The sequence below is a fragment of the Myodes glareolus genome, chromosome 11 (assembly GCF_982192425.1).
Source record: "Myodes glareolus chromosome 11, mMyoGla1.1, whole genome shotgun sequence".
NCBI lineage: Eukaryota > Metazoa > Chordata > Mammalia > Rodentia > Cricetidae > Myodes > Myodes glareolus.
This window is the reverse complement of record NC_142036.1, coordinates 40,798,299-40,814,537: the sequence shown is the minus strand read 5'-3', so window position 1 is coordinate 40,814,537 and position 16,239 is coordinate 40,798,299. Positions and strand designations below refer to the sequence as shown.

At 54.1% G+C, this 16,239-nt stretch overlaps 1 protein-coding gene across 2 annotated transcripts; it reads right to left on the bottom strand.

Moving 5' to 3' along the window:
- Positions 1-2,363: 2,363 nt before the first annotated feature.
- On the bottom strand, positions 2,364-12,070 carry Pgf (placental growth factor). Of its 2 annotated transcripts, XM_048449206.3 has the most exons (7): positions 11,636-12,059; positions 10,448-10,487; positions 6,284-6,480; positions 5,978-6,054; positions 4,104-4,133; positions 3,944-4,007; positions 2,364-3,164 (listed from the first exon to the last, which is right to left on the bottom strand). In XM_048449206.3, the coding sequence occupies exons 1-6, from the start codon at positions 11,699-11,701 to the stop codon at positions 3,956-3,958; spliced, it is 462 nt and encodes a 153-aa protein (XP_048305163.1). In that variant the 5' UTR covers positions 11,702-12,059; the 3' UTR covers positions 2,364-3,164; positions 3,944-3,955. The 2 variants fall into 2 exon arrangements, with proteins under 2 accessions (XP_048305163.1, XP_048305164.1); XM_048449207.3 differs by lacking the exon at positions 2,364-3,164 and having other exon boundaries at positions 3,940-4,003; positions 11,636-12,070.
- Positions 12,071-16,239: the final 4,169 nt, after the last annotated feature.

Here is a 16,239-nt window from a genome sequence, read left to right as displayed (position 1 = left end):
TACCGCCAGCCCACCTCCAACAATAGATTTTTAATTTTTTATTTGTTGTTGTTATTAGTGTGTGTGTATGTGTACATGACGTGTGTACATGTGTGTGTGGCACGTGTCACAACTCACATGTAGAGGTCACAAGACCAACTTGTGGAATTAGTTATTTCTCTCTTTCTACTCTCTTGTGGGGTCCAAGGATTGAACTCAGGCCATAAGTTTTTAAGATAAGCACCTTTATCTGACAAGCTGGCCCCTCTTAAGTATGTCCCCCTCTCTGTTCCTCAGCTCCACCTACCCATCCATCCATCCACCCATCCATCCATCCATGTGCACGAGTGTTTCATCTGTGTATATGTCTGTGTCCCACATGGGTGTCTGGTCCCTGAAAAGACCAGAAGAAGGGTGTCAGATTCCCTGGAACTATAGAACTGATGGTTGTTAGCTGTCATGTGTGGTGCTGGGAATGAAACCCAAGCCCTCTGGGAGAGCAGCCTGTGCTCTTAACCACTGAGCCGACTCACCTCTGCCCTCAAGTTAACTCTTACTGAATTAATTAGGCAAGTGTTCCTGGTCTGGTCTGGCCCCAAAGTTTCTTGTTTTAGAATTTTGGGTGCTCGAGAGCCCCTTTTCCTTAGCTGTGTGTGAGCCCACAACTGAAATGACAGCCTACAGCCTCTAACACACAGCTCTCCGTGGAATGAGAGCCAAGGGCAAAGGGCACGCGTACGCCATTCCCCACAGCACCTCAGAACGTCTGACTGAGTGATATTCCACCCAAGAGTGATGAGCCCGTTACATGGGTCCCTGAGGACCAGATGACTTGAGAGGACCGGCAGCTTGCTCAAACCACCCACCATGATTCCTTTTCTTACTGTTCCTGCAGTGAACAGTCCGGCCAAGGACAAGGGTTTCTTCCTCTAACCCAGGAACTGTCCTGGTCTCTGTCTAGGTTACTACAGAGGTCGCTGGTCTAAGTGGGAGCTGAAAACCTTGGAGATACTACAGGGTGGGGTTGGGGTTCTCGGGGCCCAGCCAGAGGCCTGAGCGAGGGAGGGGTGCTTTCTTCAGAGAACCCAGCCAGCGACAATGTCTTCCAACAGCTGCAGATGAAGAGAGAAGCAAGCCATTTCTTTAGCTGAGTCCCCAGGGGCCAGCCCACACCCTCTCTGATCCCTCGCCAGGAACACATGCTGACCGAACTGCCGGACCATCCTCCAGGGCTCCAAGCTTTTGTGAAGAGACAGAGCCTGCTCGACCCTGCTCACTGTCATGACCTTCAAACAAAGCAGCACTTCTCAACCTGTGGGTCGTGACCACTAAACAACACCTATTTCCCAAGGCCTTAGGAACTGAGACACTGCCCGGTAGCCAAATTACAGATAGGAAGTAGCAACAAAAATAATTGTATGGTTGCGGGGGTGTGTGTGACCATAACATGAGGAACTGGATTAAAAGGGCTTAGTATTAGAAAGTTAAAGAACCAGTGCCCTATAAGCAGGCCCCTTTCTGCCCCCCTGAGCAGCTTCAAGAGACAAAGTAGGGCTCTCCAACAAGCACACACAGCATAAAAAGGTGCTCACACCACACTGCCTCATGCGTCAGGAGCAGCTGGGTGTCTGTTAGAAAGTGGTTTGTACTCGAAGAAATACAATTTTTTCCTCTTTTATTATTATTATTATTATTATTATTATTTTAAGGAGGAAAGTGAAGGAAGTTGGGAGGCAAAAGGAAGAAGTTGGCAGCCGATCCAGGCATCCAGGGCCCAAGTAGCGAGGGGGCATTGTGCTTCAGCAAACCTAGGACCGGGTAGCCCCCCTGAGGTCTGAGGACCCTGGAAGTCCCACTTATAGGCTATCCAGAGTGCAGGCTCCAGGCTGGGTGTAAGGGTGGCCTTGGGATGGAAAAGTGGGGTTTAGAGGAGCCTAGAGCCAAACCTCTCCCCAACTTTTAGAGGTGGAACTGTATGTTTGGGGATGTGCGAGCCCCAGGGGCAGTCCTGAAATAATCTATTTAGGGACAGTCTCTGACGACCATCCAGGGCCATTGAGACAGTAGCAAAGCTCCTTTATCATGTGTCAAAGTCGAGAGGTCCAGCCAAGAGTAAAGGCAGAGAAAGGCAGTATCCCCCGGCAAGTCTGGGATAAGGCTGACCTCTGACTCTCAGCATGATCCATCCTGCCTTCTCAGGCCTCAGTTTCCCCAGCTGTGAAAGGGGACACATATATGATGTCATCCATGGTGACATGCCCCCTCTCAACCCGAGCAGGCTCTCTGAGATGAGTTAGTGAGGCTCGGAGCCACCATGCTTTTCTTTGACTCCCCCACAGCCCTCCCCTCTCTGCTCTGGAAGACGCACAACCTAGACAGGGTGGTTTCAGACGAGAATGCTTTATTCAAGAGAATCTGGCTTGGCCGTTAGACAGTTCCGGCAGAGACACCCGGTGAGCTGCAAGGGCCCTCCAGGAACCTGCTTGCTTTCCGTAGCCGCAACACCAGGGCACACACCCCCGACTCGCAGTGATGAAAGTCTTTGGGCGATTATCCCCCACGCAGCCTGCCCTCTGTCCAGTCCCAGGCCACCCTGCCTACGTCCCAGAGAGCGGGCAGGGTGGGTGCTGGGCAAAGGATGAAGAGTGAACTTCTAGACTGAAAGGCAAAGCCCACAGGCAGGCTCTGTTCTCCAGAGCCGAATTTCTTGTCCTGGTCTCCAGGGTAAACAGTTGATTGCAGCAGCAGGAGGAGGGCACAGCCGGGTCCCCTCTACTGCAGCCATGGTCAGAGCTGCTGTTCGGGTGGAGCTGGGGACCAGGGTAGGTACTGGGCCTTCTCTTTTCTTCTCCACTTCCCTGGAGAGCCTCAGGGGCCTGGCTTGCCCCTTGCAAGGCCACGTCCGTGTCTCACGTCTTCCCAAGCTGAAGCTCCCACGGAACCGTGGCTGGCTTCTTTCTTTCTCTCACGTTCTGTTTAAGGCACTGAATTCCTGAGGGTCCTGTCCTTCCATGCTCCTTTTCTTGGCGGGAGCAAGTCATTCAGCAGGGTCGAGTTGGCTAATAAATAGAGGGTAGGTACCAGCAGGGAGGGGTTTGGGAGGGGGACGGTAATAAATATATGAGCGGGGTGTGGGGTCTCTCCTCTGAGGGGCTGGTCAGCTCCGGGGAACAGCACCACCATACCTGCCAGAGACCAAACACAGACAAGTCAGGGAGATCAGGACACTGTGGAGGATGAGGCAGGAAGATTGCTGAAAGTTTAAAGCAAACACGGGCTTCATAGCATACTATTTAAAACAATCCTGCAACTGTTCATGGCCAACCTAAAATTAAGCAAGAGACACATGAGTTTTTGATGTTCTCTTTGGGAAAATACCTGAACGAGACGCCTGTGAACCCACGTCTGAGAAATGGCCTGGCGGCACTTGGTGTGTGTGTGTGTGTGTGTGTGTGTGTGTGTGTGTGTGATATGCAACTCCCGCTGGCTTGGTTACCAGGTGGGGGTGTCCCTACCCTGGTCTTCCTCTTCCAGCTACACTGCCGCCTGGCACTACCGCCTGCTACCCCAAGGCGCGAACCCAGGATGGTCAAGGAACAGAAGAGAGAAGAGGAAAGGGACCCAGAGACAGAGACACTGACCAGAGAACCCGACGGGGGCGGAGGGTACTGCACCTTCCCCAGGGCTGCCCAGGAGTGGCCAGCTGTGGAGCAGAAGGCTGTGGTGCCAGCCCCATCCTTTTACAAGGAAAGTGATTGTTTTAAGGCCACACAGAGATAAGGGATAAGAACTAAGGTCCCTTGATGTACCTTGGACCCTAAAAAACATGAATTCCCTGTTCTTACCTCGAGATCTCATTCGAGCTTTTACCTCACCCACCCCTGACCATTGGCCCTAGCTGCCGGGGCCGCCCCTGTCCCTTAGGCCCAGCCTTTCTACCAGCCCTGAGCCCCAGCACACTCACAGGTGGGGTTCCTCAGTCTGTGGGTTTCTGCTTCTCTCTCTTCCTCTTTCCCCTGATTTTCTTCCTGCAACAAGCGAAACATCAGCACAACATAGCTGGGGCTCCTCAGCTAGGACAGGAGCTGGCGGGCCCCACAACCGCCCCGAGCCAGTACGCTTACCTTTCTGACTTCGTCTTCTCCAGAATAGGCCTAGGGAAACAGAAAGAGACAAGGAGAGAAGGGTAAGTGGGCGCTTCCTGCTACCTCCCCACTTCCCAATTTTCCTAAGCGACGATAACGCAGTCGCACCAGCGCCACTAGGGGGCAGCAAGGGAGCTGGTGAAGAAGCGGCGGCAGAGGTCCCAGTGCTTGGGCTCCTGCCCTACCTAGGTCCTGGCAACCTCCAGAGAGGCCGGAGTTACCCCTGGGGGCTCTTCATCACATGTTTCTGCTCGCCCTAGCCTCTTGGCATCAAATGTCGGATCCGTCCTCTCCTACTTAACTTTCTCTGTTCACTTTCCCCTCTTTCTTTCCAGGGTGCATTCTGGGAGTTCCCTCAAGGAAAGTAAATGATGGACAGGATTGGGGACGACAGGGCAATGGTGGCCGCCAGCTAAGGCTGTTCTCCTGGGCTCCAGTGTTCCCCCCTGCCCCCACCCCACCGTGGCAACAGCAGGGAGCCTGCTTCACAGTCGCCAGGCATGTCCCAGCTCTGCCTTCTGGGGCCGTGGCTGTTGGCCCAGCAGTGAGAAGAAAGGTGTCCCTGTTGCCTGGCCTAATGGAAGGGGATAACTTCAGTATTTCCCAGGGACAGTGCTGTGGACAGGAGGGGCAGCAGGGGCCCTGAGTGTGTGCTGTCCTGGGCTGGCCCATTTTCCCCAGTCACACCTTGTCCTAAGAGCAAAGTTGATGGAGAAGGTGAAGGCCGAGTGCTGGATGGCTCATGACTGAGCTATTGTTACCTCACTTGAAGTGAACAGGTTGAGTCAAGGCCCCCAATATTGGCATAGGGGAGAGAGCCTGGAGCCAGGGCTCAAGTTCAAAGCAGGCAGCTAGAGTCCTGGGATTAGGCAGGGCCAGGTGGGGTAGTTAGCACTAGAGCTATGGAGAAATGGTGACTGCTAGGAAAGGCACCGGCGAAAACGCAGTTGCAGAAGTGAGACAGGCCAAGTCTAATCCTAGATCCCTCTTCCACGCTCACAAGGCAGGGAACTGCACGGAGCCTGACTTCCCTCCTCCATGCGCTCGAAGGAGCTGGTCACAAGGGCATGAATCTCTTTTATCTTGCTCGCCACTGTATCCCAAGCAGCTCGGCCAGTGTATGGCCCACAGTGGGTACTGGATAAACATGTGTGAGGGGTGGCTGCCCGCCCCTTCTTTCAGCTCCAGACTGGGACCCACACCCCTAATTGGGTGCCCTTGGCCATGGCATCTAACTATCTCATTCTTTCTGAACCTACATGGCATGGCAGGCCGCTGTCCCCAGCAGCAACGGCTCTGAGAGCCTGGGGGACAAACAGCAAAGCAGAGCATTGGTCCCAGCTCCCCAGGGACAGTGAGCAGTGTGCTGCCACCCTAAAGACAACGCTGTACCTCCATTTTCTTGTCCCTTCCCTTCTCTGAGGGTTTCGTTTTGCCCTCTTCCTGGCACCGTTTGCTCCCTCCGGTGGGCAGGCAGCCCGTTCCAGAATCAAGTACAGGCTTGTGATGTCTTTGCACCCATTCCTGAGGCCTGTGGCAGGTGCTGCTCATCTCAAAGGGTGGAGGTGTGACATGCATGGGGAGGGGGCTGGCAGTCTGGGAGAGGCTCAGCCTTCCCTTCCTACCGTGGTATCTTAGCAGCTGAGCTGGTGGCTGAAGCCAGCTCCTCAGGTCTGGGAGGGTGTCTGAGAAAATTAGAAAGGTGTCTGCTGAGGACCACTTGCTTAGGGAAACAAACACAGCTTGCAGCAGGGGAGGCACCCCTCTTCTGCCCCAGGGGCCTTCGGAGGATTTGCTGAGGCTCAGCATTTGATAGGTGTGCAGTGTGCCCCTGCTGCCCACGTGGGACCTACCTGCAGTCACAGAGCACATCCTGAGAGAATGTCATCTCGGCATAGGAAGGATCTCCAATGGTGGGGATCTTCAAGATCTGTGGGAGGGGAAAGATGAGAATCAGTAAGGAGTCTGTGAGGGGCTCAGAGCCTAGACGGACAGACCCTGTGCTGGGAGTGAGGGACACTGGCTTGGGAACTTGGTTCCTATTGTAAGGCCTTGACCTGCCTCTGTCCCTCTCTGGGTAATTTCTAGAGAGTCCACGTAGGCTTCCGGATATGGTATGAGCTATGGCGGATGGTGACGGGTCGGGAGAGCTTCCCTACCTGCATGGTGATATTGGCTGTCTTTAGTGGCACACAGTGCAGACTCTCGTCCCCGCAGCAGCCAGAACAGCGAGACAGAAGGACGCAGGATGGGCTGAATATGTATGCTACCTCATCAGGGTACTCATCCATGATATCCACCAGCTTCTCTATTGGTCGACAGTAGCTGCGGCCCCATACTTCATTGAAGGGCACCACTGTAGGGAGACAGAAGGTCAGGTCAGGTTAGCAGGGACCTGCTCCTTGATGCCCCAGACTTGGCTCCGGGGTTCAGCTCACACAAACTTCACCTCTTCCACGAAGCCCCTGGACCCATGTGGGGTCCCTCTGCTCTGGACTATTGCCGCCATCACTCTGGAGTTCCTGTTGACCCTTTAGCTCTTTGGGGCTGAAATTTCAATAGAGCAGAATCTTTGAAGGTCCCAAGTTCTCGTTGTGTTTTTCTTTCTGGTTCCAAGTCTTCCTTGGAGCTTCGAGGACTATGCCCTAGCCACTCCTCAAGCCTCTGGGTCTCTCTCCAGCCTGACCTGGTGCTTCCTGAGCCATGAGGAACTCCTGAAGACAGTTCTCCTCCCAGGAACAGCTAGCCTTTCCCTTGCCCTCTGCCCTCACCCCATAGCAGCTCCCTCGTGTCCCGCTCTACTTGACATCACTCCTCTGTAGCCGAGAGCATGCCTAACCACGTGATCGAGCTTCCTATCTATGCAGCCCTACTACCCTTTACAGGAGCTAGGACATATCAGTATTGACTCCCAGCTTGGAATCTTACCCTGTGTGGGCCAAGGGAGACCATGTGCCTGTACCCAGCCCCCATTCCTCCCTGAAGCCTTCCTTCTCCAGCCACTCTATGAGGAGCGGTGCTCCGCTCTGGAGCAAAGCTTGGGTCCCCAGCTCACATCCTCCCCACCATCACTGGTGGTTCTTATCTCCACTGGAGCCAAAACGAGGCTCTGGGAAGGCAGGAGCTGACCCCCTGGTAAACACAGGCTAAGTGACTCCTGACTGATGAGGTGACAGTTCACGGAGGATTACCAGGAACATTCCCGACCCCTGTGATGTCCTGGTGGTGGTAGTGGTATCTCTGGGGGGACTGAACTGGAATCCCTCCAAAGATGCTCTCCCTTTAAGGGGTAGCCTGGTACCAGGGCTCCAACACAGGCTCTCAGAGAACAGCCAAAGCCAGGCCATCTGGCTCCAGGCCCTATACTGGCTGTGTGACCTTGGGGAGGTCACTTAGCCATTCCAGGTATATCAGTTTCCTGAGCTTGGGAGCGAGGAGCAGCCTCGGAATAGATGGTTGCTAAGGTCACGTAGGCCCTGACAGACTGTCTGGGTTTGGTGCCCTGGTGTACAGTCCTGGTCAGCCTTGAGACCAGGTCTGGATCAGCCTGCTCCACATCTGATGACCATCCTCTCAAGTCACGGGAGGCTTGGGACCAGGGTCACCTACAAGTTGGCCTTAACAGAGCAGTGGCCTTCCCCAGCAGACCCTTGCTTCCGTGGTACTTCCTAGGAGGCAGAGGGGGCCAAAGTCCGTCCCACAGATCCTGCGAGGATATGTGGCTCTAGGGCGAAAAATAAACCTCCGACGTAGCAGAGGCCCTCGGCAAAGGCTACAAGCTGGTGGAAAACACCCAAAAGGCTGTTCCACGTGGAGCTGGCGGGGCTGCTGGGGCAGCCATCAAGGCAATAAACCGTACTTATCTAGGCATCTGGTGTCCCATCTCACAATGCTCTTTGAAGGCACTTGGGCTAGACCCGGGCCTGAAGGGGGATGTGGGGACCCTCTGACTCTACTTTTCCAGGCTACTGGACACTCTCCCTGGACCCAAGCGGGGAAACAAGGCCTCTCTCCTCACAGGCAGCCTCTGAGTCCAGGGAAAGCCTGCCTTTGTACAATGGGTCAGAGGCCACCTCCCTTTCGCCAGCGTCGTGAGCTTCGTGTTTAGTCTAAAGCCCTCTTGAGCACCAACCACTACGGACATTTAATCTCTGCCGTGGAAGCGTAAATAAGGGAGAGAAGCAGTTGGCGGCACAGAAAGCTCAGCCACCAGGGAGGGACAGCGGCAAAGGGGGCCTAGCCCCCAACCACTCACACCAGATGCCTAATCCGCATCTTATCACATAAACAGTTTGGGTTCCAGGACCCCCAAATCCCAAGGCCTGTTTCTTAGTGGCCTAGAAAGGCCGAGAGAGTTGAGCGGAGGCCTGGTTTACCTGGAGGTCCCCTGTCTGGGTGTGCAGGGAAAGCCAAGGCCCAGTGAGAGGCTGGTAGAGAAATCACAGACACCAGCTCCTCCCAGATGTGTGCTGCCCCCCAGGAAAAGGTTGGGTTTCATTGCTGCGAAGAGCATTTTCACTAACCCCAAACCTGTTCTGGGTAGGAAGTGGGTAGCGACAGGACTGGGAGGGCTCCTCCTATCAGGACTGGGCCCAGAATAGGCTCCTCAGCTACCTGTCTGGCCCTGTGAGTGAGCAGCCATCTGCCCCCAGCGGCATACCACCCAGGATGGAAGAACTCCAAGAAGAACCCTGTTTAGTCCGGACAGCAAGCTTCTGGAAAGGTCTGCAGTAGCCAATGGCCACCCGCCGGAGCCTAGCTGGTGTCCTCTGGCAAGGCACCCAGCCAGCCTGCCACAAGGGCCACTCTCCTCTCGCCTGCTCAGCTCCTGTGCAGCTGGGAGGCCTGGGGCTGAGCGAGCTGGTTCTATCTGCTACGCTGAAGAGTTGCCTGGAGCTTGGCCTGACCCCTGGGGTCTCTCTGAGTTTCAGATTCTTCATCTCTGAAACACTGGTACCTTCCTACTGCATAGCTGATGGGCAAGCCAAGTAACAGGACACACCCATCCCTGGGACCCGGAAGAACAGGGGTGGAAATCAGCGGCCGTGACTACACCCACGGAGCTGCCTGACTCTGGTGTTAGCGGGAGAGAATAGTGATGTCAGATTTTAACAGCTGGTGCTTCCTTGGGCACAATACAGGCCCCCTTGCTTGTTAGGATTACAGGTGAGCTGGCCTACACTCCAAATCTATACCTCCAAGCCTTCTCCTCGGGATCCTCGTGAGTATATACACTCTTGTCTCTTCCAAGGACTCAGAATCTTACAGCCTTGGGAAAAGTCTTTGATATCAAGTATTTATCTAATGCTCCCATTTCACAGATGAGGAAACAGAGGCTGAGACATCTTTGAAAGCTGGTATCTGATCTACATACTAAAACCATCGATAAGGGATATGATCTTGGGGTGAGAGAGGCGGCCCTCCTCGACCCCCAGAGAGCACGATACGGTGCAAATTTCAGAGAGCTCAGAAAATGGGCAAGTCCATGGAGCTGAGGGAGTTCCTTCTCTCAACCATTCAGTGGCCCAGGCTTCAGGTGTGAGGCAGGGGACATGAGGCTCCCACGGGACTGGCGAAGAGACTAGTGGGCAGGCCAGCAGAGGGTCTTCCCAGCCCAAGACGGCAGTTCAGCTAATATCCGTGTAAGTGAGGCCAACCCTACAAGCACATCCCTTCTCCCATGGCTGTTGAAAGCCTCAGCAATGGCATGTGGCCATCCTCCGTGTCTCAGAGAAGGCAGGAAGGGAGAAGGAGGAAGGACCTGGCATGAGCTCCCTGCCTCCTGCATGTGCGTCTCTTTGGCAAAGGTCCTACTGCCCTTTGAAGATTATGTCTTGACACAACCCAGGGCAGAGAGTGAGAGGGCCAGGGAGGGTGTGTCGCAGGCTGCCTGTTTGTAATCACTGGAAAGGCCTGGTCAGAGCCACACAGGGCTCCTCGTCCTGACTAAGCCCCTTGACTGCTTGCCTACTCCACTCAGCTCCCAAACTCCAGCCCGGCCTCGGGCACTCAACACCAACCCTGTCCACTAAGACTCCATCTACACCCTGACAGCATGCTGGGCAGGGGCTCTGAGCCAGCTGGATGCCCCCTGGCTATCCTGTCCTGCCTCTGTGTGCTTGGTAACCCTAACCCAAGACCACACCTCTCTAGGTTGCTGGGTCACGAGAGGTGGACTCTCAGGCTTCAGCTTGCAGACCTCCCCCCCCCCAGCTTACTACTGGCCTGCGACCACCCTTCAGACCAATTCCTTCTCTGCTGGGGCTCACTCGTTAGGAAAGAAGAGAGGGGCTCAGCTTGCATAGCTGGCCTGGCTGGCTTACCTTCCACTTCTGTTGAGTTGTTCCCAGCAGACAGGGTCCCCTGCGGTGGACACAAAGAGGCAGCTATGAGGAAGGGGCATCTCCTTGGGGCTCTGCTCTGTGAGTCCCCCCTGAGTTCCTACCCACCCTGCGCACACACTCCGCTCTGTCCCAGGGCTGCCTCTTGTTTCCTGCCGCTAAAAACCACCTGATGCTCTGGCCTCAGTTTCCTCATTTGGAAAAGGGGAGGAGACTAGAGGTTTCTGAAGGCTTCTCGTGTTCCAAAGTGCTTATAATCTTGTGGGGTCTCTCTTTTACCCAGCCCCCAGGCCAGCCCTGCTGGGCCTTCTACAGCCCGCCTTGGCTGGGTGCCAGAGCCCAGGGGGAGGTGATCAGCTGGTGGGAACTCAGGGGCTGGAGCAGGCGGCGCCATGAGCTGATGTTGCCTGCCAGTAACGTTACACCTCAGGCTAACACTGCAGCAAGCAGGCTGACGACCTGGCTGCTCAGCAAGAGGACTGCACAACCCATGCACTGCTGGGCTGGGGCTGAGGAGTCCTAGGGCAGTGGGCAGTGCAGCAGGAAGGGAATGCATTGGCTTTGTCAGGATTTTGCTGCCCAGTCTGGCTCCCAGCCAGACTCACCCAGCTCCTGGGAAAAGGGCCCTGCTCACTTCCCCAGGCCCTGCACTCAGGACCTGCTGCCACCCACCAGGAGGAAAGGGCATGGTAGGATCCCTTGTCATATCTGAAGCCCACCCAAGATCCCGCGGTTCAACTGGAGCACTGGTGGGGGAAGGGCCCCATTTCCCCACCGCAAGCTTCTTTAGCTGGTTTCTTCCCCCACCAGGCCAGGTCAGAGGTCCTGGGGGCGCCTGGTTGGTCATGGGGCCTCAACCCTGACCACAAGGCCAGGGAACTGACTGGGATTAGCGGACTGATGCTTTTAGCAAAGCCATTTGGGCTCCAGGGGCCAGGCAGGAAACCTCCCTCATTCCCTACAGCTTCCCTGCCCCCACCAAGACAGCCCCCCAGTCTTTGGGGACTGTCCAGCCAGAGGTCTCCTCCCTGAGGTCCAGACCACCCCCTGGGAAAAACGTGGGCATCTCAGCAGGAGCTGCTCTCTAAAGTGGGTCTGTAATTTCAGACCGTAGACCCCGTTGCTACGGCTGGGACGAGAAGGTCAAGAGAAGCCAGGCCAGGTCCTTACCTGGGAATGCACAGTCAATCCAGCCAGGACTTGCAAGAAGCAAGTGAACAGCTTCATGGCCAGCATCTTCTCAGACGTCCAGAGTCAGGGTTTTTCAAGGAACAATCACCATGCTCTTCCCCTTGGGAGAGACGCTGATACGGGAGGAGAGCTGAGTAAGGGGCTGAGTGTCCCACTCACTGCAGTCCTGGGTCTCTGCCGTCAGCTTGAGCATCCACTGGAAGTCGGGGAAGTCCTGAGCTCACAGGTAAGGCTGTGGCTGAGGAAACTGGTGGGGAGTTGTTGGCCCGGCGAGTCGGATGGCTGTGAGCGGGTCCTAGGCGTCCGGTGACCCTAGCTCCTCTCGTGGCTGAGCAGAAGTCTGAAGATGCAGTTTCCTGCTCAGACTGCAGCTCCGCTACGAACTGAAGCTAGTTGGCCGCTGGTTTTCAAGGCTGTGCATGGGGCGTGGCTACAGCCTGCCCCGCCCACTGAGCCCCGAGGCCCCTGGAGCGGCCCGGGAGCGCTGAGAGAGGGTTGGCGGTGAGACCTGAGGGCGCGTGACCCTGCAGGGCGTGGAAGGGGCGCTGCCCGAACCGATCGACAGGCCCCTCCGAGCCTGGCGCTAGCTTGCTCCGGGATCAGCCCGCCGCGACGGCCAGGGTTGCACCTGGCTCTTCTGGTGCCACCTTCGGTGGGAACCTTCAAGTGCTGACGTCCAACATCTGCCATGGAGATGTCTGGGTACTTTAGTGACCTCTGCAGGGATCACAGCCTTAAGAAGGCGGCATCTTGCTATGACTGCTCTTGGCCAGTTCCTGCCATGCCTACAACCCCGGGGAATGGGAGTGAAAAGATTACCAAGCCCATTTTATAAACTAAGAACCTGATCCTATGAGAGGGCTCCACCTGCAGATGCTGAACAATGTTCATTTCCACCCCAGAAAAGTGTGTGTGTGTGTGTGCCCGCGGGCATCTGCCTGCGTGGACAGGGACCTGGCAGAGAAAGAAAGCAAGCTACGTGCCTCCGGAACCGTTCCCCTATTCCATCTACTACCTGAACTCGTAGGCAAGCACAGGGCAGTCCAACTGTAGGCAGCATACAGGAAACACCCCGGGGCACCTGGTTAACCTGGCTAGACCTAGGTACGGCACCACCTCCTCCTGTCAGGTCAGGCCAACCTACTTGAGGAAGGGAATGGATTAGCCTGGTATCACCTCCTGAGTCCAAGCAGAAGGAGTACATGTTCTAGAGCAGCAGGGACGTACTGAACGGAGGTGGTGTCTTCATGGGCTTTGTATGTGGGACTATGAAACCGTGTGTGTATGTTACCCACTGAGCATCCAAATCTGTGTGTCGCAGATTTGGGGCTTTCGGTATCTCTGTGTGCTTGATGATTTTGTGTGTGTGTGTGTGTGTGTGTGTGTGTGTGTGCCCTGTGGCCCTGAAGATGTCTGATGTTTGAAAGTGTATCTGTGTGTGTGTTTTGATGGGATAGTGAGTGTGTACCTACCTGCCAGTGTGTGTCCTGTGCGTGTGAATACCTGGCATCAAGGTGTGACCATGCGTGTCTGCTTCCGCGTAACCTCCTCGGCTCTTCCGCCTTTCTTTATCACTACTGCCCTAGCAAACCTCAGTGACTAGCCTACAGACTGCAGAAACCTGGCAGGGTTCAGAGTCAGAAGCCGGTGGGTGGCTGTGGGGGAGGAGATGGGCCTGGGAGGTGGCTTTGGGATCACATTCCATTCAGAGGCAGGGAGGCCAGGGCAGTCCTGGATCTTACCCCCAGTGACCTCTGCGTCTGTGGCTTGCTGCCCACCCACAAGGGGCTGCCAGAGATGCTGCCTCTCTGTCTGGCAGGCTCTGAGCCCAGGAGCCAAGGGCCAGTCAGTCACGGCCAGCTAAGCGGGGGCTGCAAAGAACATGTTGACGAGCTCCAACATGCTGGGCTGTACAGCAGATGGATTGTCTTCCTGGCTCCAGAGCATGGTGCAGGGTCACTGTACATGCGCATGGGGGAAGGATGCTGTGGACCAATGTGATACACACTCTATCACAGCGTCTTGTGTTCCCGTGAGCGTTTAAGTGTGTTTATTCCCAGATGGATCTGGGTATGTGCGTACAAGTGTGTTTTGTGCACCAGTGGGTGCCCTTTGAACATCTTTTAATATTCATTTTATTTTGTGTGTGCATGCTTTGGTACACATGTGGATAGAAATGATCAGAGAACAACTTCCCGATGTTGGCTCTCTCCTTCCACCATGTGCGTTCCTGAGATCAAACTCAAGTGGTCAGTTTCGGTGGTAAGCACTCCGATCTGTTGATGTGTGTCACTGGCCCAAGTATGTCTTTTTTTTTATTTTTAAAAAGATTTAATTATTATTTATTATGTATAATACTGCAGGCCAGAAGAGGGCACCAGATCTCATTGCAGATTGTTATGAGACATCATGTGGTTGCTGAGAATTGAACTCAGGACCTCTGGAAGAGCAGCCAGTGCTCTTCACCTCTGAGCTGTCTCTCTAACCCCCCCAGGTGTATATTCTGAATTATCTGTGTTATATATGTCGTCTATAGTGAATAGATTGAGCATATTTGCTTGAGCATATTTTCTGATAACTGCACTTGAATAGGGATGTGTACATTGTGTGTACATACATATGTTCACAAAGTCTTTCATTTGACATGTATTACTTGAGCCATAGTGTGTTTTCTTGTATGTCTGCACACCGCTTATGACCACAGAGGTCAGAAGAAGGAGTCAGACTTCCTGGAACTGGAGTTACAAACACATGTGGGTGCTGAGAATTGAACCTGGGTCCTCTGGAAGAGCAGTCAGTGCTCTTAACCTCTGAGCCATCTCCCCAGCTCCCAGCCCTATTGTGCTACAGGCCCTGTCCCAAATGCTGGAGACTCAGCATGGATGACCTCTCCACATTTCCATTCTTACAGATGGCTGGGGATGCTGAAGTATTCCTCTTCATTCCTGCATGAACGCAACCCCTTGGGTAGTGTCCCTCGGTCTCTTGTCCCTAAACTCCAGACCTTTCTAAATGCAGCTTTCTGGTTTGTGAGACAAATTTGCCAAAGTGGGTAAGGTGGCAGAAGCCAGGAAGACTCGAAAAACCTCCACAGCATGAGGATCATCATCTCCTTCGGGGAGAAAAGCAAGTGACTCTGCTCCCATGTACTGTGCCCTACTTCTGGACAGACATGCAACTGACTTCAAACCATGGCTCTCGTTCTCTAGGTCCATTCCTTCCACCTGCAAAGTGGGAATGATGACAGTGCTTACTCCATAGGGTCATGGAGCATTGGAAAGGCTCTGTGTGTGCGTGTGTGTGTGTGTGTGTGTGTGTGTGTGTGTGTGTGTGTGTTGCTAATGGTAGTTCTTGGACATGGTCTCTAACTCAATTTCAAATTTCTATTAAAGAAATAGAAATACGCCAGGCGGCTGTGGTGCACCCTTTAATCCCAGCACTCGGGAGGCAGAGGCAGGCAGATCTCTGTGAGTTCGAGGCCAGTCTGGTCTACAAGAGCTAGTTCCAGGATAGGCTTCAAAGCTACAGAGAAACCCTGTCTCGAAAAACAAAACAAAACAAAAAGAAATAAAAATGCTACAGTTATAGCCCAGAGTCTTTTGGAGCATAGAAAAGACAAAAGGAAAATAAGAAGTTATTTCTGTCAGTTGCGGAAGAGCCAATGGATCAAGGATTTGTACACATTAAAGCACATGCGTGTGCACACAACCATTCTGTTCATCACAATTCAGCCCATCCGCCCTCCACACAATCTTGGCATCCAATGTCATTGAGATTCTCCAAGTCGATCTATCTGCTAAGAGGATGGCACAGGCCAGTCCAGCCCTTAGCCCTTATCAGCATGGTCCCTTGATGCTGTTTTAAGGGGAAAACTGATGTTTTCTGAACACATATTATATGCCACAGAGCAGACCTGCTGCTTTTACAACACATTAGCTCACTGAATTCTGCCACGGTTCCATAAAGTATTTTTCAATTACTCCCACCCTGTCCTGCTGGTGCTGAAGACAACATGTAGGAGGGGGAAGGTCCTAGTCTGGGGAGCTAACCTTTTCAGGGTGCTGGACAAGCATGTGTCAACATTCAGGGTGAGGCAGCATGGACTCCCCGTGCTACAGGTCAGCACCTGGCCCCCAAGCCCAGAGCTCCCTCCCCCCCAGTCCTTCTCTGAAACGCCCTCACTATCCCATCGCCACTGCTTGACATAAAGCTTTGCTGATTCAGTTAGACTTGGTGGCGCTGGCTTTTCGTTCCAGTACTAGGCAGACTGAGGCAGGGGGAGAGCAAGCTGAAACCACCTGGGCTACACAGTGAGGCACTGTCTCAAACACCATCTGACTTGCTTTCTCATTTGATTCTAGCCTTCTCCGTGTCACCATGTGAACCCTTCCCCAACTGTGACCTCTCTTTCCCTGCAGGGGCAGTTCAGCTCCTGCCTCTGGAGAAGTGTCATGACGTCCCTGGAAAGGACCTTGTCCTCCCACTCTTGGGCCACCCACCTCTACCCGAGAGCCCTTTTCCTGAGGCCTATTCCGAACACCTTATTAGAACTTTCTTCATGAATGACACTTACCTCAGAGATG